The sequence below is a fragment of the Polistes dominula genome, unplaced genomic scaffold (genome assembly GCF_049000335.1).
Source record: "Polistes dominula isolate Pdom_NZ unplaced genomic scaffold, Pdom_raw_medaka contig_32, whole genome shotgun sequence".
In the NCBI taxonomy this organism is placed as follows: domain Eukaryota; kingdom Metazoa; phylum Arthropoda; class Insecta; order Hymenoptera; family Vespidae; genus Polistes; species Polistes dominula.
Genome location: NW_028300880.1, coordinates 2,369,950 through 2,396,671, shown reverse-complemented (window position 1 = coordinate 2,396,671; position 26,722 = coordinate 2,369,950). Strand labels below are relative to the sequence as shown.

At 27.7% G+C, this 26,722-nt stretch overlaps 1 protein-coding gene across 1 annotated transcript in view; it reads left to right on the top strand.

The window, feature by feature from the left end:
- The window catches only part of Ca-beta (Calcium channel protein beta subunit), a 92,333-nt gene that overhangs the window by 26,541 nt on the left and 39,070 nt on the right, over positions 1 to 26,722 (top strand). Inside the window, 1 exon segment of the mRNA XM_015321576.2 lies at positions 5,646 to 5,735. Coding sequence (XP_015177062.2) covers positions 5,646 to 5,735 — 90 coding nt within the window.

The window sequence follows — 26,722 nt, the reverse complement described above, 5'->3', positions numbered from 1 at the left end:
TCTCGAGTAAAACGATCGCACGTGGATGCAGTCGCAAAATGAGCCGCCCCTGATACGATCTATCTCACTTTTTTCTTTTCGATATTTACGAAGATTCGTTCGTTTGAAAAAAAAAAAAAAAAAATGTTAGAAACACAAAATTCCACGAAATGGAGTACGATTTTCTACGAGATAATCAAATTTCTTTTTTTTTTCTTTCTTTTTTTGAATACATTTCGATCATTTTTACAGGCACGTAAAAAATAAAATGCTCATAATGCAATCATAATTTTTTTTCTTCTGTTTTTTGAAATTTTTCTGCAGGCTTTTATTTTATTTCTTTTTCTTATTTCTATCTCTCTTCACCAATATGAGGATCATATAAACGCAAATGTTTGCAAAATTGACACCGAATCCTACGTAACTTAGGCGTGCATCGAAAAATGCGTGGGTGAATATGTCCATAAGAACTTTTAATACTAAACGTCGAACCATCCTCATCGATTTTTTTATTCTCTTTCTTCTTGACAAACTTCTAAAAGTTTCTTTTTTTTCTGTCTGTATAAAAATGTAAAATATTTTCTACTTATCGTAAATATAATAAATTCGTTTGCAAAAATTATTTATAGATTATGACACGTTGAAACGTAATATTCGTAATAAGAATTTGATTCTGCAAATTAATTATTGTCTTTTATAATAAAAAAAAAAAAAAAAAAAGTTAAAAATTGTATGAAGATATTTGTAAAAAGAATTTTCGTATACATTTTGTGTATCAATGTACATGTGTTATTTCAAACGTTTAACTCACAATATGTCGGCTACCCACTAACCAATAACCTAAAAATGCACAGTCGTTATTTCGCGTTAACCACATGTTGCGAGAGTGTTTCTTCAATTCCGGTTGAGACACCCTTGGGAGTCTCTACTCTCGAAATTCATTCTTTTGTTACTTCATCTTTCTTCTCTCAAACCGATTTCTAAAAGTTATTCGACTAACTTTGTAGAATACACAAAAAGAAATAACCTTACACATGTTCTACATTTGAAAATTCTAAAAATAAATTTACATTTATATATTATTCATTGTAAAACTATATATATATATATATATTTTATTTATTTATTAACAGTATTCTGAAATACATTTTAAAAGTATTGTTTATATACATTTATAGAGTTGAAATTTATTTATAAAATATATTAAAAATATTTTTTAATTAGTTTATATACTAAATTTCCTTTTTTATTTTCTCATTAATATTTGATTATTTTTATATTTCATTGGAATAAAATAAAAATGAAAAAAAATTATGCAAGGCACGTAGAAAATGTTGCAACGGTGTGCAATATTTAATTTAATGAGACGAACGTGCGTGTCAGCTGTTATAAAATAACTAACATAAGGGACACCCTACATATTTGTATAAATATACGTGTATAGGTGTATAACCGTCTTTGTCAGTGACAATTTCTTTTTTAAAGATACCACCACCACCACCACCATCAACCACCATAAGAAGAAAACGAATACTTTCGTGTTCTGCGAGAGAAAAGACTTTCAGCCGATCTTTTCGATAACGAGCTCGTTTTCGTTTCTTCGCCCTTAAGGGTATAAATGCGTACTAATACACACGCACACATAGTGAATTTCTCTCTTTTGGTAACGTGTGATTTTCGCGTCAAAATAAATTGAACGTATATCGTCAATTTAGAAACACGTGCCACAAAATTTTAATCGTATTATTTTTACAATTAAAAAATAAATAAATATCACAGGGTTTTCTAGTCGAATAATAATAATAATAATTAATATTATTATTGTTAATAATTATTTAACTTTCATTTAATTAAAATATATCTACTTGTGTTTGATCAAGTATTAAAAAAAAAAAACAAAAAATAAAATTAAAATTAATACACGTAATTGAAAAATAAATGCACGCTTGTATTTCATTAATTATTCCAATATATTATTCGTAATAATTTTATTATTAATTATAAAACAAAATTTTATTATCGTACAACCTCTTTGATTTGAACCGTCCACTCCTTCCTTCTAAAAAATATATCCCAACCAAGAGCCTCGTATTTTTAGCTGTAAAAAAACGCACTAACGTAAATATTCCCGCATTTAAATAAAAATAAAATGAGAATTCTATTCTCACCGGTTATATTTAAGGGTGAAGGTAAAAATTTGACTTTGCAGTAGTCCGTGAAACATTCTATACGTGTATTTAACTTGTATAATACGCTGATGGTGGTAAGGTCGGTGGATGGGGGTCTAGTGGAGGGGGAAAAGTGGTAACAAATAGAATAGAAAGAAGAAAAGTTTATATAAGAAAGAAAGAAATAGAAGTAGCAGTAGAGTTGAGACGAAGGAACGAAATTATGCGTCGGGTGTTCGTGCGCATATGCGTGCGCGCATATGTGCACGTATTAGTGAGAAAGGACGATCGTTGGGGCCAAAAGTGACGAGGGTATGATCGCTTTAATATCCACCAGCAGGTATACATTCTCACTTGCTCAACCCCCTCCCACCCTCCTCGCATGTTCCTGCACTCACTCATTCTCCGGTTCTTACCCTCTCCTTCTTTCGTTTTTTTTTTTTTTTCATTTCTTTCTTGCTTGCTTACTTTTCATCTCACTCTTGTACACTTGTTTTTTTTTCTCTCTCTCTTTCTTCTTAACTCCTCCCATCTTGCTCATTTATAACGACTATAGATCGAATGTGTCGGTACGAAGTTGAAGTCTAACACCCAAACACATTGAATAACCGGGCCCGGTAATGCTTCGTCTCAAGAAAATTCTGACCACGCGGAAAGTTAGACAGCCCTTAAAAACTTCCACTGAAATGGAGATAGAAATACCGATAGAATACTAGAGATCGGTTGAGACTGATAAATACGTTGCTCTTGCTTTTCTTTTTTTTTTTCTTTTTTTTTTTGGTATTTCTTATTTTATTTTCTCTTCTTAGACTCTTTCTATTCCACCGGAAAAGATATTTTAATGGTAACCGTCTGTACCTTTCCTTTTTATTTTATTTATTTTTTTTTCTTTCATCCTCTTATTTCTCTTACCTTTTCTTATACGGTAATATATATTTGGAGGTTAGGTATAATGTTTCTTCGTTATTTCTATGCATAATTCAAACGAAGGTTTTTTCTTCTAATATTCTTTTCGTTAAATATTTTCAACGAGGGTGGTGAGAACGATTTTTATTTAACGATTTTTACATGCTTTGCATATTTCATTTTATTTATTTTTTGTTTTGTTTTGTTTTGTTTATCAATTGATAAAAAGCAGGTTTAACTTTGAGGTTAACTTTTCACGTATGATCGAACATTTAATTAATTTTATTTTACATTTTATTCATCAAAATTTATTGACGTAAGTTTTAATCATATTCGGTGCATCTAACCAATACACATGCGTAATAACTATGACTGTGAGTGAGAATGAGAGTGGGAGATTGAAAAAAGGATGAACGAAGCGTATCCTTTCAAAAAGAGAATCAGAGAGAGAGAGAGAGAGAGAGAGAGAAGAACAGGACCTCCGGGATAACGATTCAGAACGATGACTTGGGCAAATTTTGAAGACTTCGAGAAAATAAAAGCAGGAAAGTTAGGGGATGGAGTATGGGGAATAGGTGGGATTCAAGAAAAAAGATGACTAGGTGGTTAGATGGATGAATGCATTTATGTGATACCTACAATATTTTAGTTGAAATTATTTTACTATAATTTCTTACATTGAACATCATTATTTATATTTGTGATAATCAATTACATTGATAAATGTACTTCTATTTTATATTTAATTAATATTAATATTGAAATAAAACATTTTTATAATTATTTGTTATTTTATACATTTATTTATACAAAATTAAAAGTAATATTGATAATTGTTATAAACTTAATCTCAAAGACAAGCTTTATTAAAGAAAAAGGGTTGATTATAGGTTAACTAAGAACTATCTAAATTAATAACCAATAGATTTGCATTTTCCAAACAAAAATTGATTACTTAAACCCAGAAATCTAACTTCAAATAAAAATGTGTTCACCAAACAGAAAACATGGATTACAAGTAACCTAAAAATTAGACCATCTTATGCAATAATTATTTTCCGAATAAACGTAAGACTTGTGTAATCCACAAAACCAAATCCAAAAAACCTTTCAAAAAACATTCAAAAAAAAATTCAAGAAAAAAAAACCCTCCCCATAAACAGAAAAAAAGTAAATAGTTACGCCAATGGGTAAATAAATAAAACCCTCAGTGAGGGATGCGTAAGCGTAATATCTTTGAAGAAGAAAAAAAGGGAGATACGAGGAACCTTAGACGGTAGAAGTATTGGGATGAACAGGAGGGGTCTGAGATGAGAAGAAGAAGAAGAAAACAAAAAGAAGAACAAGAGTAAGGGCAAGGGAAACGGCGGTGGTAAAGAAGTGGAGAGAAAGGGGGGAGGGTTTAGTACAAAGTTGTAGTTGGAGTGAGATAGTAGTGGCGTTGGGTAGAAATAAATAAATGGCGGACCGATGTGGTGGATGAGTTAGGCGTCGTCATGGGTCCTTTGTCCAATAGGCCGTGCGGCATTTCAGAGACCTAGCATTAGGATTAGCCACGGCGTACTCACACACACACACACACACACATACACATACATTTCAAAGTCAAGTTTTCGAGTCGTCTTTCCTACATGATTCCAAATATATATATGTGTGTGTGTGTGAGAGAGCATGTAGAAGAAGTTAGAAGGTAGGGCTGGTACAAAGAGAGAGAGAGAGAGAGAGAGAGAGAGAAAAGGAAAACATAAAAATTCAGAGAGAAATAAAAAAAAAAATGTAGGAAGGGCACGCAGGACTCTCTTTTTTTTTCTCTCTCTCTCTCTCTCTCTCTCTCGCACGCAGGATTATTCCTTTAGCGGTTTAAAGTATCCTCTCTCTCTTTTTTTTTTTCTAGGTTCTTATTTCTTATTTCTACTTCTACTTTTTCTACTTCTATTTCTTTTTTTTTTATTTCTTTTTTTTTCTGTTTTTTTTTTTTTTTTTTTTCTATCTTCGGAATAGAAATAAGGGAAGAAAAGAGAGGATCTTTCTTGTATCTTCGAAGGATCTACGCGTATTTTCACTTAGCAAGTTACAAGACACTGGCCACTGTTGATGTAACTCACCAAAGGGATAGAAAGAAAGGGGGAGTGTGGGAGTGAGAGGTTTTGGATCATTAGTACCTCGATGGTCGTCTCTCTACAAGTACGTTCCCTATCTAAAAGTACTATACTTTTTTTTTTATCTCTACTTTTACCCATTTCCTTCGATCATTTCTTGTCTTTGGTTTTTTCTGTTATTTTTTTGTTTTTTTTTTGTTCTAAATGTCTAATAGAGTAGCCCTTAAATAATGCAGGACTGTACCTTGAATTATTTCAGTTTAAAAGTGTTCTGTAATTATATTGAATTTTGTTTTTAAGGGTTAGAAATAATATGCTTTGAAAAATATTCAATTGTATATCTTTAAAATCATTCCCTTTTTATTTAAAAATAAAAATAAAAATTATTTCCGAATGAATATTTTAATTTGATTGTATAAATTAATTATATTGAATTGGGTGTACAACGATGAAAACTCAATAAACAGAATAAAGAGTTTTCATCGGATTTCAGGAAAGATCTTTCACAAGGGCCACGTTGGAAGAGGTTCGAGCTGATCTGCAATTAGTGAATCTGGGCGTACCATCGAGATCTGTGATCGTCGTAAGTCATTTCATTTACTTACTCGATGATGAACAATTCTGCTACAATTTCTTGCTAATTATAAGCTAAAATGTTGTGAGCTTTTTTTAACAATTTCAATTGTATGATTGTATACATGTTTACGAAATGCATTCATTAATTCGCACTGCATCATTCGTTCGTTCGTTTTTTTTTTTAAACGAACTCTGCTTAAAACTCTTCACTCAAATTATCTTCTTCTTCTTCTAATATTACTTTTACTTGGCTTTCTAATCTTAATCTTTCATTATTTATTTGTTTTTATTCTAAAAGAAGTTCTGGCACTTGCTGCACCTTGACAAAGGATACAAAAAATTGATAAAAATAAAAGAGAGAGAGAGAGAGAGAGAGAGAGAGAAAATGAGATTGTTATATAATAATGCACGCCTTGATTCCATTCGGACAAGAAAAGGAAAAACAAAATAGACAAGTGGACGAATACGACAATGGCGCTAACGAGCCCGTACCTAACCTCTAAACGAACCGAAAAAGAAAACGTTCATTTGCACCTTTCAAGTGTAAATTTCACCGACGTTATTCTGAGACTACGCAACTACTATTCCTGTTTTTGAACCTTCACCATCTTTCTTTTCTTCACAAATTTCTTTTTTTTTTTTTTTTCCAGATTTTACATATAGAATACGCCTACCTTTCACTTTTATGAAAACTTCACGCTTATAAATTTGACTTGAAAATATTTTTTACAACGAATAAATAAAATTAGACGAACTAAACAACACTTATTTTTTTTTTTTCGTGTAAAACAAAATAAAATTTTTATCAACCATCTTTTATGTCTCATCCAAGTTTTCTTTGATAACATAACCTCAACACGAACTTATCGTTGATATTAAAAAGAAGAAAAAATATTCTGGATTATTTCTTTTCATTGAAAAAAAATTTCAAAACCAAATGAACATTTGGTCCCAAACTAATTCCAAGAAAAATTATCCAACGAAATCGGGAAAAGATTAAAAGGGAAGCGTGAAATAAGAAAAGTGAAGAAACGAAGGGTGGAAAAGGGGGATGAGAGTAAGGAAAGAAAGAAAAAAAAATTGAGATAAAGAATCGAGACGATATTTTCGGAGAAAATGAAAGTAAAAAAAAAAAAAAAAAAAAAGGTGGAAACTAGAAGAAGAAATAGGAGGATGAGGATTATAAAAGAAGGTACTAGCGTTAGATGGAAAACGCAGCAGGCGTACACAGACGGCAGCTGCATCTCTCGTAGTGCAGTTTAGGTATGCTAAGGGCATGCGCATGCGCTTACACAGTGAATCGAATGGTCAAAAATGAGTTGTATAATAGAACAGTTTTCTTCCTCAGACTTACTACACAGAAACACACATACAGTCATACAAAGTATCCCAACTACGAAAACGTAAAATATGAAAAGACGAAAGAAAAAACAAAACGCAACAGAAACAAAAAGGATTGTAGAGGGGGAATGAGTGAGGGTTAACGAAAAGTATTATTCGAATTTCTAAAGATCAACCTTCGGAATAAAATCTTAAGAAAAGGGATTTTTTCTATTGAAACGACCTATCCCAATTGGTTCTTTATTAAACCTTAAGAATCTTTTATATTATAATAGAATGTTCAACAAGTTTCGAATCCTACAACTCACTAATTGAAAATTCATTATTTTAAACAAATATAATGTTATAAATTAAAGGAACAGTATTGAAATGATCAAACAACTCCAGTATAACTCAAAAACTTTAAAATCAATTATACAAATCAATATTAAAGTCTCAGATTAATTATTACGTTGAACAATTTAATTCTCATTAGAAGAACAGAAAAGATTATTTTTAAAAAAGGAAGAAAAAGAAGAAGAAGAAAGGATAATAGGGGTAAAGGAAATGATTTCTTTGTCCTTGCAGTGAGTGGGATCCTAACAGCAGCACTGACCTGCTGCCCCACTGGTGTAGAAACTTGGAATCTTGATTTATCGAGCGCCCTCTTCCTCTTCTTGGCTTGGATGTTGCGTTCCACATAACATGTCCTCTTCTTTCCAACCTTCTTCCACCCTTTTTTTCACTTACCTTTTCTTCTTCTTCTTCTTCTTCTTCTTCGTTTCTTCCTGTTCTTCCTTCCTTAACCCCACCACCTTCACCCTTTTCCTAGTGTTTCTCTTCTTTTTCTTTTATTCTTACGCCATACTTCGGAACACACTTTTGTGTTTTCTATTGCATACATTGAGTATAATATTGTTTTTGATTTTTTAAATAAATATTAACTTTTTGAATTGAAATATTTAAATAAATGTTTTCTATTGCATACATCGAGGATAATATTGTTTTTTGATTTTTTAATTAATATTTGTTTATATATATATATATATATATATATATATATATATATATATATATTTTATTTGATTTGGTATAATTCATATTTTTATAGGTTACAATGAATATTATAACCTATATATATATATAAAATATATTATATAAAATATAAAATATATTGTGTGTATTTATAAAATATTATTATAGGTTATAATATTCATTATAACCTATAAAAGTTCATTTCATATCCAATTTGTACATAACTTTATTTAATATTTCGATATAATTATTCAAAAGAATGATTAATTTATTTATTTAGAAAAAAAGCAAGTAATATTATCTGAAACGTTTACATATACGAGCATTTTTATATTTAAACATAAAATATTGTACCAAAGTGTTGCACTTGGGAGTGCATATTTTTTTATGCATCATAAAAGTATTATAAACAGGAAAGAGAGAGAGAGAGAGAGAGAGAAAGATAGAGAATACACGTTAAATATTAATAACTTTGATATAATGTATTTCAATCGACGTGTAAATAATTGGCACAAAAGCGATCTGTCAATTCATGCGCTAAATTTTGTCGCATATAGGTCAGAGTAATAAACCGAAAAAAGAGAGAAAGAAGGAGAGAGAGAGAGAGAGAGAGAAAGAGAGAGAGAGAGAGAGATAAAGGATGATAATAGAACAAAATACGATAGATTGAATTTGAAAATTATTCATTGCAATATCATTCGTGCGAAGAATTAACCAACAAAATTGAGGTTATGTTAGAAAAGTTTGAATAATTTTATTTTATTTTAGAACCATTTCTTGAATTATTACTTCCTTTTCCTCTCTCTTTCTCTCTTTCTTTCTATTCATGTATAGAATGGATGAAATAGCAGTAACAGGCCAACGAAGTTGCGGTTAACTTCTACGAAGGATTACAACCCCATTGTGAGGCCCCATTGAAATATCCTCTATACCTACCAATCCTTGCACCATTTCGATGCTTCTACAACTTCCTACGCATTACGCTTGTCCACCTACGTAGAATATTTTGTTTCTTGTTATTTTATTAAATAATATATTCCCTATCGCAAGGATTAGCAGTAAAAGAATGTCCAAAAATATTCAACTGGATTTGGTTTTTTTTTTTTTTAAACGAGGTAGAACTTAACTTGTTTTTTTTTTTTTTTATTTATTGTAACTGCGAGTTTTTGTTTCATTTTTGTTGGTATGTTTTGTTTTTTGTATTTTCTTTTTATTATCGAAAGAAAAGAATAAGTGGAAGTAAATTTTCGTTTCTTTCCATTGGCGGCCATTAAACCAGGGATGATAAATTTTTATATACGCCTGTTCCAACGTTAATAGTCACTTACTTTCGGTCGACATTCTTTTGGAACCTGTTTTTCGTGAAACTCTTGCCTATAAGAAGCTCGTACTTTGATCTGAGAGAGAAAAGAATAAAAGAGAGAGAGAAAGAGAGAGAGAATATGAGAGATGTATGTATCTATGGATAGAGAAAATCGAACATTTTTTTCGAACACACCTTTCCTTCCGAGTATTATTTCTATCAAATTATATGTTTCCTTCAATACTAGTTTCTTTGATCAATGGATATTCATCCTTTATTTCTTCATGATTGCTTACTAATTTTCTTCTCTAAATTTATTCCCCCAAAATCATCGAATAATAATCACGAATTTCATTCATTTTCATTTTCATTTTGGTGCAGATGAAATTATAGGTTTCCATAATTTTTGTTTTCTTTTTTTATTCCTGGTATGATTTGGATTTTTACAATTATCTAAATATTAAATTTTATATAAGGGTAACAATTTTTAATAATCATGAGTTTTATTCATTTTCATTTTCATTTTGGTGCAGATGAAATTATAGATTTCAATAATAATTTTTGTTTTTCTTTTGATGTTTCTTCTTTTTATTTTTTTTTATTTCTGGTACAATTCGTGGTAAAATTTTTTTTTCTAAATTTTCACGTGGACAGTTCCATATGTTTGTTTTTTTTATGAAAACAATTTATTACACGTTTCACATGCAATTGTAGCATTGAATAAATTTATTTTATGAATGTACAAATAAACGTGATCAAAGAAAAATGATTCTAATAATTTTGTAAAGTTTACAGGAAGTATGGTCACGTACCATAAATTCCTTAGATTTACGAGTACAAAAGGATTTCTCTTTTTTTTTTTTTTTTTTTATTTTATCTTATAAAATGAAAAAAAAATATCTAAAGTAAACGAAAATGAAAAAGTGAATGGAAAACCGTATCCGATAATTCAACGTTTAGTTCCGAAAAATGTGAGTAATACCAGGACGAGGAATATATAAATAAAAGAGATAAATCAAATTCTTTTTCTATTTCTTCTATGACATGTTGTACAAGGTTCATTCTTACTTTCAATCGTAAGTAGACCCAAGGGTTGGGGAAAGCGGAAAGATACAAAAGAAAAAAGACATGTTTTCCAGATGGAATTTGATCTTCTTCGTAGAAACATTTGTTTTTTCTATTATTCTGGTATAAAATCGATAGGATAGAAAAAAAGAAAAAAAAAGAAAAAGAAACTTCAGTAAGATAAAAGTGAAATCACGTATCTAGCATCCTTTTTATTTTTTTTTACGTAAGACAGATGTACGGGTAGGTCAGTTTTGTTGTAAAAAAAGGTCACTCATATTACAGGAATTTAACAAATTTTTATAAAATTTTTTTACACTTTACTTGCAACTGTATATATATATATATATTTTTGATATTCGTAAGCTCGTTCCGTGGTGGTTTGTAAGTTCGAGAAAGTAACATACGATTTATTCATTCGATCGAAGGCTAGAACGATGACCCTTTTTTTCTTTGGGTTTTCTTTTTTTTTTCTTTTGACGAAGGATGACAGCGTAGCCTTAGGTGCGAATGTTCTTAAGAAAAGATAACTCCCACTAACCCGATCGTTTCAAATTTGTTTTAATCTTTCAACCTGTTAGATTACTTTGTTCTTTTTTTTTTTTTTTTTTTGATATTACTATCGACGGTTTTTAGTTCGAAGAAAATCATTAAGCGAGAATTTTGTTTCAGTACTTTTACTTTCTCTTTTTATTTTATCTTCTTGCATTTGAATAGTTCAGATAAAATTTATATAACAAAATTTGTCATTTATAATAAAAATAATAAATATTCATCTGCACGATTGGTGAAGTTGAATCTCAAAATTAACATAGATTTTATATTGTTCCAGTTTGAGTAAGAATTAATTTAATTATTTTAGATATTTTTGGCAACACATTTAATATTAAATTTAATTTTAAATAATATAAAAAATATCTACACAGGAAAAATTAGTATATTATATTTAATTTAATTAGTTTAGATATTTTCCAATTGTCTACTAATAATAATAGCAATAATTAATAATAATGCAATTCTTGCGTTCGGATAGTTCAGACAAAATCTCTGTAATCAGATTTTTCATTTATAATTAAAATAATAAGTATTCACTTGCACGATTGGTGAAGTTGAATCTCAAAATTATCACAAATTTCATTTTATTCCAGTTTACATAATAAATAATTTAATTATTTTAGATATTGTTGCCAACATTTAATATTAAATTTAATTTCAAATAAAATATCTAACACAATTAACAATATTTGTAATCTAAAAAAAAAAAAATTTGTATATTGTATTACACAATTTGTATTTAATTAGTTTGTCTTTACTTTTATTATATTTAATTTAATTAATTTAAATATATTTTCCAATAGTCTTTAATAATAGTTACGAGGGTGTTCAAACTATTGGATACTTTATTCTTTGTCGGTTCCTTTTTTTCTTTGGAATCGGCTCCCCTCTCCTTACTCCCCCTAAAAAGGTGGACGAATTCGGTTCGGATTTACAATGCGAGTGCTAATGCCCACTTACTCTCTGGTATGGTTGAAGGCCGCGGGGCCCTCTTCTTCTTCTTCTTCTTCTTCTTCTTCTTCTTCTTCTTTCAAACTATACGCCTGTTTTAGTGCTTTACAGCGGCCATAATATTCTTCTATCTTTTTTTAAGCAACGTATATATGAGTGCAGGTATACAGTTGTGTAGAATACTCGATGGACGCGTTCAAAATTCGAGGTTAGCTTCTTCGATCATTTTTCTTTGTCCTCTTCTTCGGTGTTTAAAAATATTGTTACCTTTTTTCTTGATTTCGTTTATAACCTATAAATCATTTTTTCATTCTTTTCATTATATTTTATTTCGTTAAATTATATCATTAATTTAATATGGTATATTATTATTTTGTCATTTGTTGTTGTTGCTGTGACATGAAAAATCTTTTATCTTCTTTTTTAATAATTTAAAATCATTTTCTCTACGTTGTTTTACAATATTAAAGTTTGATACAATTTACAGTTACAAAATTGATGAATTATGAATCGGGTTTGTACAATTTCGTTCAAATAATAATTAACATAATTCAAATAATATAATTCAAAATTATTCTATATTTTTTTATTATTATTAATAGAGATTTAAAACGAGGTAAAAGATTATGTACTGTTATATGAATAAATAAAATTCATAAAATTTCCATACACACACATAACTTAACCTACACACAATCCCAATGTATACATAATAATTCGTATAAGTAAAGTACCTTTTACATTTGAAACCTGTATATACCAGTAAAGAATATTTGAATGAAAGTAATCGATCATAAAAATACGTTACTGCAATATTTCGAATACATCCGATGCAATTTATTCAACACATACAAAAAAATACTTTCGATACGATATACGATTCGATTCGATTTGAAGTGCGAGACGATGAAAGAAAAGATGAAACAATAAAAAGAAATATTTATTAAAAAAAAAACCAATAAAATAGTGTCTGAGAAAAAAGAGAATAATGATAAAGATAAAGACAAGTAAATGAAGCCATCTTGATCAGAATTTTCGTTGAGTCACGCGAAGAGAGTACTCATTGGGTGGTCTTTCTCTCTCTTTCTCTCTTTCTATCTCTCTCTTTCTTACATTCTCTCTTTCATTCTCTCTTTCATAATGAGCACGTTTCTTCGATGACTTCTCAACGCATTCGCTTGGAAACATATGGCTCGCGGCTCGATTCGAAACTTCTTTTTCAAGTGAGTGAGTGAGTGAGTTAGTGAGTGAGTGAGTGAGAGTGAATGTGGAAGGGTGGGAGGATCGGGGGATGGGATTCATGGGGTTGGAGAGTAGGTTGTTCAAGTTCAGCAAATGATGCGCGATTTTTCATGTCTGCCATTGTCGGAAAGATTGAAATTAGTTACCTCTCTTGATGACTTATCGACCCTTAAGTATAAAACACAATACAACATTCCCCCCCCCCTCCTCCACCTTAAAATTAAGGTTGAGTTTTGTAGGGTTTGTTTTAATGCAAGGTTATTTTATGATTAGTTCAATTTTTAAGTTTATGGATAATCGATTGTGATTAGGAATTAAATATATTATGGTAATTCGTGTGTAATTTAATATGAGTTCTCTGATTTGTATATTCAACTGCAGTTTAAATTTCTAATTAATTGGATATTTTGTAATTAAATTAGAATATATAAATGTTTTTTAATAATATAGTAAATTATTTGTTCGATTGTAATTTAATTTGATGAAAATTATTGTAAAGTTAATCTATAAAAATTATAACTAATTTGTGTGTACTTCAACGTGAGTTTTGGTTTCTATATTCAACTGCAGTTTAAATGTCTAATTAATATAATATATTTAAATTTAACTATTATATAATTATTTTTTAATAATATAATAATATATTTATTCGATTATAATTCGACACAACGAACATCCAACTGAAGTTAACCTACAAAAAATTATAAACTGCAATATAAAATATTAAAAACTACACTCAAAGCAATTTAAGAAGTTGAGCGAATTTTTTTACCCTCACAACATTTAAAGATAAAACAATTGACCTTAGAATATATAAAAATTGAATAATAAAAAGAATAAGTACCAGTAACATAACCTATAATTATTTATACAAATTATGCAGCAAAAGTATCCTATATAATACAAGCAATTATATAAACAAATTTAATATTTATATAATTCATTATTTGTTGTATTAAATTATTGTTTTATATTATATTTATGAATGAATTAATTAGAAAAAATAAGAACAATTCTTATTTCCCAAATGAAATGAATTCGAATGAATATTATTCGATTAAAAATGTTTCTAACTCATGACATGCGACTATGCGTGAGTTGTTTCGTTGTGAAGGAGCATCGTGCGTTAAAACAAAACGAAATAAGAAGGTGCACACGGGTCTTTCAAGGATAACGACTATGAGACCTAGTCGAGAAACAGCGGCAGCCATGTTTGCAGACAATTGAAACCGTTGCATTGGGTTTTTCGGTACCTGCAGCTGCATGCAAACGTTTCTCTTCCTCGTATAACACGCTAAGTTCGTCCTTTACAATCCTTAAAGTCTTCAATCACCATCCCTTTTTACCTTTCTACCTTCCTTCATTCCTTTCTTCCTACTTGCACTAAAGCAACTATTGCTTTACCTTCTTTCTTTCTTTACTTTCCTTTACTTTACTTTACTTCATACAACATATTCGTGTCTCTTTGATATACTTTCGGTATTTATTTTGTATCACGCACGCGCTCACTCAAGCACGGACCTAAGCACTCACGCACGAGCTCAAGCGCAGATGCGAGACCCATTCGCGTTCAATTTTAATGCGCACTCACGCACCCCGAAAAACCACAATTCATAAAATCATACCTGAATGTGCATTAACAATTTTTATATATATTTTTTTTTTTTTTTACTTTGAAATTAATGATACGACGAGTATGGGTATTTTTAAGGATTATTATTATGAAATAATTTATTTTTTTTTTTGGAAATTTTTTAAACTACAGTATATTTTTTCATTTATATTTATACATAGAAAAAAATAAATAATTTAAAAAATAATAAAAATAATTAAAATTTTATTTAAATATTTTATTTCTATATTAATTAAAATATTACAAATTTATATTTATATGGCAATTTTTTATTTAATAATAAAATTAATTAAGTAGTTTGTAATTTTTTATTGGGGTGGTTTGTCAGTTTTTGTACATTTTATAATATAAAAAATATATTAGGGTAGTTTTATTTATTTTCATATTAAATATTGAAATATATATTTTATATATTTATAATTAATTATATTAATATTTATAAATAATTTAATTATATTAAAAAAAATATAATATAATTTATAACTTTACCAATAAACTAATGTTTACAAAAATATTTTTCTTAATATCAAGAAATATTTTATAATATGTAAAATGAGTATATACACAATAAAAAAAATTAATTGTTAATTAAAAATGAACGAAATAAATAAAATGTTTTTATACGAAGGAACAAAGAATGCATTTGGCACAATATTGAAACAAGAACTAATTCAGAACGTAAGGAATATGTAAGGAGGGGCAAGTAATTCGATGCCAGTGGCACTGCGGTAACTTCAGCACCATCCTTTTCCCTTTCTCCCTTTCTCCCTTTTTTCCTCTCCCTTACCCTTACCCTCTTCCTCTCTCTCTCTCTCTTTCATTTTTTTTATTTCTTTTTCTAAACCACATGGTAGGGTGAGCACATTTTGACCGTAGCATAGGTATACGCATACCTACACTCACATACACGTACACATACATCAATTTATATACCTAATACACATCAGTAAGTGGAAGGTACGTAGAAAGGAAGTTGAAAGTCAATTCATTGGAATTCAATCTACCATAGAAATCTTTCTAAACTAAATCCATTGTTGAAAAAAAAAGATAATATTCAAAGTAAGATTATTTCTAATAGTTTAATCGTGTTATTATTTATCATACTTTATTAAAACAAAAAAAAAATATATATATATATATATACATATAAATTATATATATAAAAATTATATACATTATATTATAAAATTATATTACGTTAATTATATTATATATATTTTTTAATTATATTTTAATTTATAATATAATATTAATTGTATTATATTATAAAATTACATATAAAATTATATATGTTATATTTTACAATAAAAATTATATATATATATAATTACAATATTACATACATAAATTACAAAATTATATTATATTAATTATATTATATATATTTAATTATATATTTTAATTTATAATATAATATTAATTGTATTATATTATAAAATTACATATAAAATTATATATATATATATATATAATTTTTAATAAAAAAATTAATGATATCATAATTTTTATATAAATATAAATATAATAATAATATTTATATAAAATAATTTTTGTATAAAAAATAAATATTAAAATAATATAAAAATACAATCCGTTTAAAAATATTTTGTTTAGAAATACATTTTAACATTAACATTTTATTGAATATCAAATATTCACTTAAATAAACTTTTCTTTTTTTATATAAAATAAATTTTACTACACTATTGTTTAAATAACAAAATGTATATTCATGCGCATTATTAGTAATGGAAAAAAATGTAGATTCGTTAAAAAATTTATTCACATTTTGAAAACAACGAATAATTCAACAATTTGTTGCATTGAATAAAAAAAAATGTCAGATAAGTGTAGAAATTGTTTGAAAAGATTTTGATTATTTTTACCATTCATGTGCCGATTTTATTTCTAAATGGACAGGGTCATTTTAAGTACATCCGTTTCTTTCATAGTTAAGATGATGAATTTTACCGAAAAAGTACAGTTTAGGTAAAACGACATGGACGAATATGAGATACAATGTGTTCCGAAGATATATATATAATAACCCTAATACTGTCCTTAGATGGTTGAAGACCTTTTCCAGGAAAAATGTTAGAAATACAATCTCAAGTTAACATTACTTTTAAACAGGTTTTTCTTATGTCTACTTTTATCCGAGTGTCCAATTTAATCCGCCTAAGGATTACATCCCTGCTGCAACAATCTGTGCATTGTTCATTCGATTTTATTCGTGTAAACGTAAATCATTCTTATTTCAACATTTTCCGTTTCTTTTGTTCAACAAAAAAAAAAAAAAAAGAAGAATAGAAAATAAAAAATAAATGCAATTTATCTTCTTCAAGATAAAACACAAGTTTACTTGACAAGTTTTAGTACTTCAAGTTGAGTTGATTTTTCTTTTCGAATTTTTTTATTAGAATTTTCCATTTCTAAAATTACATTTGTTACACTCACAGCTTGTCTTTTTTTTTTTTTTTTTATTATAAGAAAAAGTTTCTCTCTAAAGGTTGGATGAATCATTTGAACAAAATTTGTTCGATGTAGAAATAAATTCGATGATTCAAATAAAATATTTGATATATATTTTTCTTTTTTACTAATTGAAATTATTATTTTATTTATTAATATATATTATATTATTAAATATTATATAATTATAAATATATAATATTATTATTTATTATTATATGTTATCTAAATTATTATTTTAATTTAAAATACCTTTAAATAATTTATATAAATTTTATTTATAACTTAATTTAAATTATTATTTTTTTTATATATATTAATATGTTATATTATTAAATATTATATAATTATAAATATATAATATTATTATTTATTATTATATGTTATCTAAATTATTATTTTAATTAAAAATAATTTAAATAACATCGAATTATAATTCTTACAATTAATAATTTAATAAAAATAGAAAAATTTGTGCATTCATTACAAACTTGCATTTCTATTCAACTTCATTACAACTTCCCATATATATTTCAGGACAACCATAGTATATGTAATGAAAAATGTTTAATTTATGTTTTATTTATGAGGGTATGCATTTTCGTTAGAAAAGCTTTTCTTTCTTATATATATAACTAGTTTATGGAAATATTTTAATTGGAGTCTAGCATAGAAAATTATAGTAATTCAACGCATCTATATATATACATAGATGTAGTATTACATGTACGATAGTACTAAGAAAGTTTAGGATATCAAGAAGAATGAAAAAAGAGGCTATTTATCTCGACACTCTTGATCGTAAAGAAAGGTCTTTGGAGAATACTCAAGAAGGATGCCTGATTCATCAGCTTCATTCATCAACGTCCAACGCTTCTGTTTCTTTCATTTCTTTGAAACCATATACCTATTTACTATACTTATAACTAAACGACTATATACGCATAAGTTTACTTCAATATTTTATTATATTACAAATGCACTTTACATAATCATTAAAAATATCACACATTGTGATGTTAAAAGTAATTAAAATTCTAATTAATTCATAAATCAGTAATTAATAATAATTTTTGCAATAGACCGTAAATTACGAATTAAAATTTCTAATATTTGATATAATAACAAAATTAATTTAAAAAATATATCTAATATCAAACTTAGTTAACAAATAATTCTCTAAATCTTATAAAAGTATTTATAAATCTTGACTAATTAAAATTTCTGAAACAAAAAGCAATGAAAAGAAAGAAAGAAGATACAAGAAATAACAAAAAAAAAAGAAGAATGATAAGTAGATAGAAGAGTGGTATGAGAGAATTCAGAAATAAAAAAGATAGAAAGAGAAAGAGAATGAGTCTGGTATAACGCGATAATGCAGCAAGGAAACTTGTTGGTGTGATGGCGGCGAAGAAGAAAAGAAAAAGAAAAAGAAAACGAAAAACAAAAAAATAAAAAATAAGAATAAGAAACGAAACGAAACGAAACGAAAAAAGAAACCATTAACAATAAGAATAAGAATAAGAAAAAGTAGAAGGGGGAGTATAAGGTGGGACCTGCCGCACTGTCCTTGACTAGGCCCAAGTTGAGGTGAGTTGAGGTGCTGGAGACTAAGTCGTGTTTCGCTCCCTTCCACTACTACCCACCACTACCATCACAATCAAACCAATACAACACAACAGTACACCCAAATTCATTCTTTCTTTCTTTCTCGATCTTTTCATCCATCTCACTCTAACAGTCTAGCATACATTGGGTCTGGGCCCCACCGGGCCAGCCCTGCCCGCTTGCTTGCCTGCCTGCCTGCCTTCCTTCCTTCCTTCCCGCCTGTTCTGCATTCGCAGACTCCTCCATCAAGGACATCACAAAAAGTACATTAGACGAAAACACGTTGCCATTATACCGCACCGCACCGCGAACAGAACGAAAACGCTATGTCTGAGCTACATCGAGGCCCCTGAGTACTCTTACACATATATACATACAAATATATACACAAGCAGCTAGCAGACAACACCAATACTATCAAAATCGAAAGATCACCATCGGTCTCTTCTTCCCCATCCTACTTCTTCACCCCCAAACTTCCCCAACCCCCCCTCAACCCACCTATCATCTACAGACTAACCACGTTACTCTACCAACGCCCAAGGGGCCCTTGCATACACACACACACACACATATCACCGAAAAGGCCCCACGGCCATACCCCATACCCAACCCTCTACCCCACCCCCACCTCACCCTCTCACTGTCTCTTTCTGTGGGCTAAGTTAACCTTAGGCCTGGCCTCCAAACTTGTTCGGTGCCTTTAAGTATTTTTGCTTCTTTGGAATGTCTGCTTGCTGTTGCTTCTGCTTGCTGCTGCTGCTGCTGCTGCTATCTTAGAAACAGGACGAGTAGAACACATTGGGAGGGATGAGGGTAACGGGTGTGGGTGGAGGTGGGGAGGGTTTGGTTAGTTGAAGATTTTAGGGTGACTTGACTTACAGGGAGGGGTTGGGAGGGGAATTATGAAGAACCAGAACGAGAGATTAATGGTTTTTTTCTTTCCTGATTTATATCAATCTTTCTAAATACGTTAAAACCTAATTTCTTAAGATATATGCTGATTCTGTAATTAGAACAAAGTATAATAACTCATTCGTATGTCTTCTTGTGTTTCCTGAAGAAAACATTTCATTGTTCAAATTTTTAATCAGATTCTCTTGATCGTAAGAGTGTTAGTAGTTGGGTGGTTAGAGAGAGGGGGCCCACAGAAAGAAAGAGAGAAATAGGAGAGGGGGAAAGAAGAAGAAGAGTCAGGGAGGGGGAAGAATAAAGAAAGAGAATGCTTCGGTGAACGTGCGAAACTCTTTTCGTGTTGCACCTTACAACTCGCGCTAGCACGCTCTCAAGATCAAGGTCAACATCGTGAAGATGACTGGACTCGACGTACCTTTTCAAATCCCTCCTCTCCCCCCACTTCAGCTCCTGGCCCCGTTGGCCCCCTCCCCTCCTTCCTTCTTCCTTGACTTTGTTCCCCCCCCCCTTTTCCTCCTCTCACTTTTTATACGAGATACCATCGTCCAATTCGCATTGTGGTGGTGTTGTTATAGGATTGAAATTAAATGTTACATTTCTTTTTTCTTTGTTTTTTTTTTTTTTTTTTTATTAAAAACCGATTCCAACGTTGATAATTATTTCGTTTGTTTTGTAAAAAAAAATAAAAAGAAAAAAAAATGGGAAAACAGGATGAAAGGAAATAAAAATGAGAAAGAAGTAAATAAATTCTAACACGAAAACGTTCGTTTGATTTATTAGAATATTATGATTATGATTAAAAAATTTAAAACTCAACGTTTATATGAATTTAGTTCTGACGATGAAGAAATGATGAAATCACTCGTTCGTACGTGTAACATTATTTATTCTGTTTCCTTTTTCTAGATTTTTTTCTTTTTTTTTCTTTTGGTATAATAATTAATGTCCCGATATCATGAAGTCTATCTACGGTTTATGTTTCATTAAAATGACTATAACGTAACGGGATAATCCCTGTGGTAATTTCTTACCGGCCGTGGTATTTTTATCGAAACTTCAACGATTTCTCAAACCTGCTTAGTACGCGTGTACGAATTTATTATTCTATATGTTATTGGGTTATATACACGGTGTCTTTATATATCAATTTGAATAACGTAGGAGAAAAAAGTGGTCGTGTTTTTGTCATAATGTTTGTTCTGATTTAAGTATCATTTGTAAAATGTGACAATCAAATTGTGAAACGTTATAATAAAAGTAACTGGAAAGTAACTAGAATATCAATCTGCTAAATGTATTTGAATAATTATGTTTTTTAATTATTAAATAATAATTTGTTCTATGTATCGGGGTGAAAAGTTAAATGAAAGTTTAATAAATATAATTGATATTTAACAATACGTTGAAATAATTCGATAAAATTGATCGTTTAGGTTAGATATCAACGTTAATCGCGTGGGTGGGCCTTCCTTTGTTTTTACTTTAATGTTTCGCGTTCTATTCGATCTTGTCCCTCTTTTTTCTGATGCCCCTACTCCTACTCTTACCCCTACCACTACAACTACTACTAATACTACTATTGATAATGTAGTATAATGTTTTTCTTCGATCTTTCTTAAATCTGGTTATAGTGAAAGATATTCTAAACCGGTAATGTTTTCAAGGTGTGGCGAGCGGTACCTTTAAAATAAAATAAAATAAAATAAAATAAAGTAAAATAAAATATAAAATCAAATATAAAGAGAGACAGAAAAAAAGGATAGGGTAAATTTGTGTGTTTATAGGTTTTTATATTCAAGTATATGTCTATGTGTGTGTGTGTGTGTGTATGTATGATCCTTACGATTTCATGCCTAATTTTATATCGAAATTTTGTTTGTCATATCTTTTATAAAAATCATATGTATATGTATATGTATGTGTGGGCACATTTATTTAAAATCGTTAAGATTTTATTGGTTTATTTTTGGCTGTTATAAAACGACTCAAATATAAATTGAAATAAAAAGAAAAAAAAAAAAGATTAAAAGTATTCTCGATTTAAAATGGCGATTAATATTCGCGCGTACTTTTCTTATATTTCGAATTTTTGGGAAGTGTGTGGAGGGGTTTTTCGAATTGAAATCAAACAAAAAAGAGTGAAGATGAAATGGTAATCAGTTGAAATAAATAATAGCAAATAGATATAGTAATCGTTTGTGGTAAAATGAGTTAAAAGACAAATGACAAGGTGTCGAACGGTTGTCTCAAAAACGTTTACCACTAATTATCAGAGAAATAGTTTAGTAATACAATATTAGGCGTTGTTAACTTACCGGTTGAATACCTTTTTAGGTTAGGTTTCTTATCCACATATTTGATTCCCCTTTTTGCGCATTTAACAAGCTGCTATTTGGTAAATCAGCGAGAAGGATTCACGAGAAATCTTTCGGAAATGGAACCAGTCTTTAAACCTAGGGATTATTTCTTTTTTTTATTCTTCTTTTTTTCTTTTTATTCGTTGATAACATTTTTCATTCGATTATTTTTTCTTTATTTTTTATTTTTTTTATTTCTTTTCTTTGTCTTTCTTTCTATCTTATTTTTAAGTAGATTCACTTAATTGCATTATTTAGAGAAAGGCTAAGTGATTTTGTGTTGAAAGGATAACTGGTTCTTGTTCGTTTAGTTTCATTTCGTTTCGTTTCGTTTCGTTCGAGTTACTCCCACGATTTCTTATAAATAATTCTCCAAGGAATATCTGTTTCTCTTTGTTTTTTTCTGTTAAAACAATCCTTTGTTTTTCTATTTCCATTTTAATTATAATGGAATGATTGATGGTAGGAATCTTTCTTATCAACAGATTTGAAAACATAGGTTACTGGTGGTAAAAGTTTCGAAATTTCATCACAAATCCCATGATTTTATTTTTTATAAGTATCTTAATATATTTTCTTTTAGTTTTGTCTAAAAATTACTTCGTGTGTTCTATTTTTTTAATTATAATTAAACTATTTGACGGAAGTGGTAACATTTTAGAAGTGAAATCTTCTTTGGTATGGGGGTGTTTATCGATAAATATATAAAACATAGTTATTTTCATAATGTATCAGGAATCCTACGAATTCTTATTAATAAGAATATTATTTTTAAATAATCTCACTCTTTGTCATTTTATTATTATTTATAATAATTTTCCTATCGTTTGATGAAAATCTAACTAAAGATAAAAATAAAAATAGAAAATAAATTTTTTCAATAATTCCGTCTCCCCCCCCCTCCTCTCCACAAATAATTTTCTTTATATAAATTCTAAGAAAATAGTTTTTTAAATATAAAATCTCACATCTTGTTATATTATTTATAACAATAAAAATATCATATAATTTTATATATATATATATATATATATATATATATATATATATATATTATTTTATAAAAAAAAAAATAAATCTCTTATTGAAATACTTAACAAATCCTACGATCTTTTATAAATAAAATATTCTTACTATTAATACAAAAATAATAATGAAACACTAAACTCTTACGTTTTAATATATAAATAATAATAATAATAATAATAATAATAAAAAAAGAATCTTAAAAGATAATGTGTGTCGCGTATAATAATAGATAAAGATAATTATAAAACGTTTGATTTGGAACGTTTGACATATCGAACGTAAAATCATTTAAACTTAACTTTAACTATGAATAGAAAATAAGTGAAGGGATGGTAGAAGGGTGGGGGGTTAGAGAGGGTTTAAAGGGGGGATACATGTTGGTGGTCGCTTTCTTTATATTTTATATACAAAGTTAATTGCAGGAACGTGGCCAAACTGAAAAATTGAATGACAAAATGTAATGCAATGCAATGCCAATGAAAAGGAAACACGGTAAAATATTTTATCTTTTTTTTCTTTTATCTGTTAAAACGACTTTCCTTAGAAAAAAAAAAAAAAAAAAAAAAAAACAGAAAAAACGATAACGTTGATAGAAAACTAGAAAAATTGTTACTCACTCATATATTTAAATAGTTGCTTTCTCGTTCAATGACTGATTAATTTCTCAGCCGTGTCGATTTATCTCTTACATTCTAATTTCACATTAATTATGCTTATTCTTATTTCGTCATAAATTTTATATTTCAATTTTATATATATATATTATTTGGTAAACCTACAATTATAATAAATAAATAAATAAATAAATAAACGTATTTTATATTTCAGTTCGTATTTAAACCAATAAAATGTAGGAAATGAAAATAATACTTAATAACACCTAATAATTTTTAACATACGTCAGTTTGTGTGTATGTATGTATGTATATAAGAATCTTATTAATTTATCTACGAACAATTTAATTAATAATAATAATAATAATAATTTATAAAAATAAAATATCATATTTATTAATAGAATGAGTAAATGAATTGAAAATGTTTCTACGAACAAAAAAAATGATTAAAACAATTTAACAAATTTAATAATATTATTTAAAAGAAAAACAATCCTACAAAATAATAATACTTTTGCAATAATAAAAAGTGTAAAAAAATATATATATATATATATATATAAAAATAACAAAATTATGTGTATATGAGAAATGTTGAGTTAATGGTGTGTAGGTTTGTATCGGTGGGCGTTGCCCACATTTCTGAACATAATTCACTTCTTATGTCCTTGGCATTAAGTATGTAAATGTTTCGACGAACGGACACACAACGTCGTGAACGTTTAATTCGTCGGTGAATCGGCAATCGTAGTTGCGGGGACGACATCTTTGTCAATTGGGTTTCAGGACGGCGTTCCATGAAATCATTGAGTGGTAATTAGGTTGCGCATAATGATAACCGAACAAACATGTTCGTTTCAGTCTAACATATTCATTTCATTTAATTGTATTTACCGTGTATGTATATAATCTCACACATACGTACAAATATTTTAAGTATTATTACATGTATGTGTTTAATTATGCACAGTAATAACATTATAATTGAATATTAGTTAAAATCAAGTGTCTAATTATTATTATATTATTTTTGTATTTTTAATATTAATTATTATTCAAGTAATTTAATAAAAAAAATATATAAAAATTAATATTTATGTATAATTGTGTATACTGATATTATTATAGTTTGTTTATATAGTTGCGATTGAGTTTAACAATTATTATATTTATTTTTTATATTAATTAAGTATGAAATAATTAATTAAAATATATATATATAATATATAATAAATTTTATAATATACAAATTATATTATATAAAATTATAATATATATTTAAAAATTAATTATATTATTAAATATAAAATTATATTATATTAATTATTTATATAAAATTTGTACATATATATGTGCAAATTTATAAATAAATTATTTGTTTTCCTCTTGCATTAATTTCAATCAAAATTTGTACAAAACTTTATTTATATTTATATATTATATTATATTATTATATTATTTATATCATAAATAAATTTTTTGGTTTTTTTGTTGTTGCATTAGTTTTAATCAAACTTTAAACAAAAAAAACTACTAAATAATATTCTAAACAATTAATAAATGCAATAATAAAATTATTAAAACCATGATTGAAAAAATTACAAGTTATTAAAACCCAAATGAGGTTATGTTTTAATTTGTTTGTTTTTTTTTTTTTTTATTTGGGATGAAATTCTCGTCTCATTTTAAATTGATCTTTTTTTTTTTCCTTTTATATAAGTTTGGTAATGGTTAAAGGGGTGGTGGGGATGAAGAAGAGTATAATTATTTGGGAAATATTCTTTCCATTAAGAACCTTAACGATTATCGAAGAAATTAATCGATGTATGTGCATGTGATACGATAAGTAGTATCGTTTATTTTCTTTTTTGTTTTTGTTTTTTTTTGTTTTTTTTTTTAAATGAAAAAATTCTTATTACTTAGCACACACAACAGAAAAGGGATTATTAATCGAATGAAATTTCTTCAATAGACGTGCTCGTTAATAACATCGATGTTACTTCATTTAGTAAATCAGAAATAGTATATCAAAAAAATCTATTTAAAGGGAACTAAATCCTTGATAATTGATACTTGAAAATGAAACACTATGTTATGTGTGAGACACTGATATTTCTTATCTTTTATTTTATTTTACAGATTTGCATGCTTTTTTTTTATTATCATATTTTTTTATATCAATTAATTTAATAAATATATATATTTATATTCTTTTCAAAAGTATTATTATTATTATAATTCTTGCATTAATTTACGTTGGATTTATTTATTTATTTATTTTTTTTTTATATCAATTAACCTTTGATCAAAAAGATTATTACATTTTTCATGAGATTTTTTTTCAACATTATTTTCTACAAATAAATGAAATTAAAAATTGTAATTATTTTCTTTCGAGCAATTTTTTGTTAATTAATTTTTTCAATTATAGAAATACGATAATTGATTTTTTATTTATATAAAATTTATGATTAATTTTATTCAACGAGTGAAATAAAATATGGTAGATGTATAATTTTGAGATAAAAAATTAAAAGTGATATATATATAAGTGTTGTAAGAAGGTTTTTCATCTTCTCGTTGTTCAGATCGATCGTCGCCCTTAACCCGATATAGATATATATATATATATAGGGTGGCTAAAAACTGGGACAAGTATGGTCATTAATAGTAAACGCGCAGACACTTCTGCGCATCTTTAGTTATCTAACAATTTTATCTAATACTATAAATTTTATACAACACGTTAACATAACTTTTTCTTATTTTACAAAATTTCTTACAATATTATAAAAATAAATTATTATAAAATATATTAATTAAATTATGATAAAATATTATAAAATATATAAATTAAATTATTATAAAATATTATAAAATATATAAATTAAA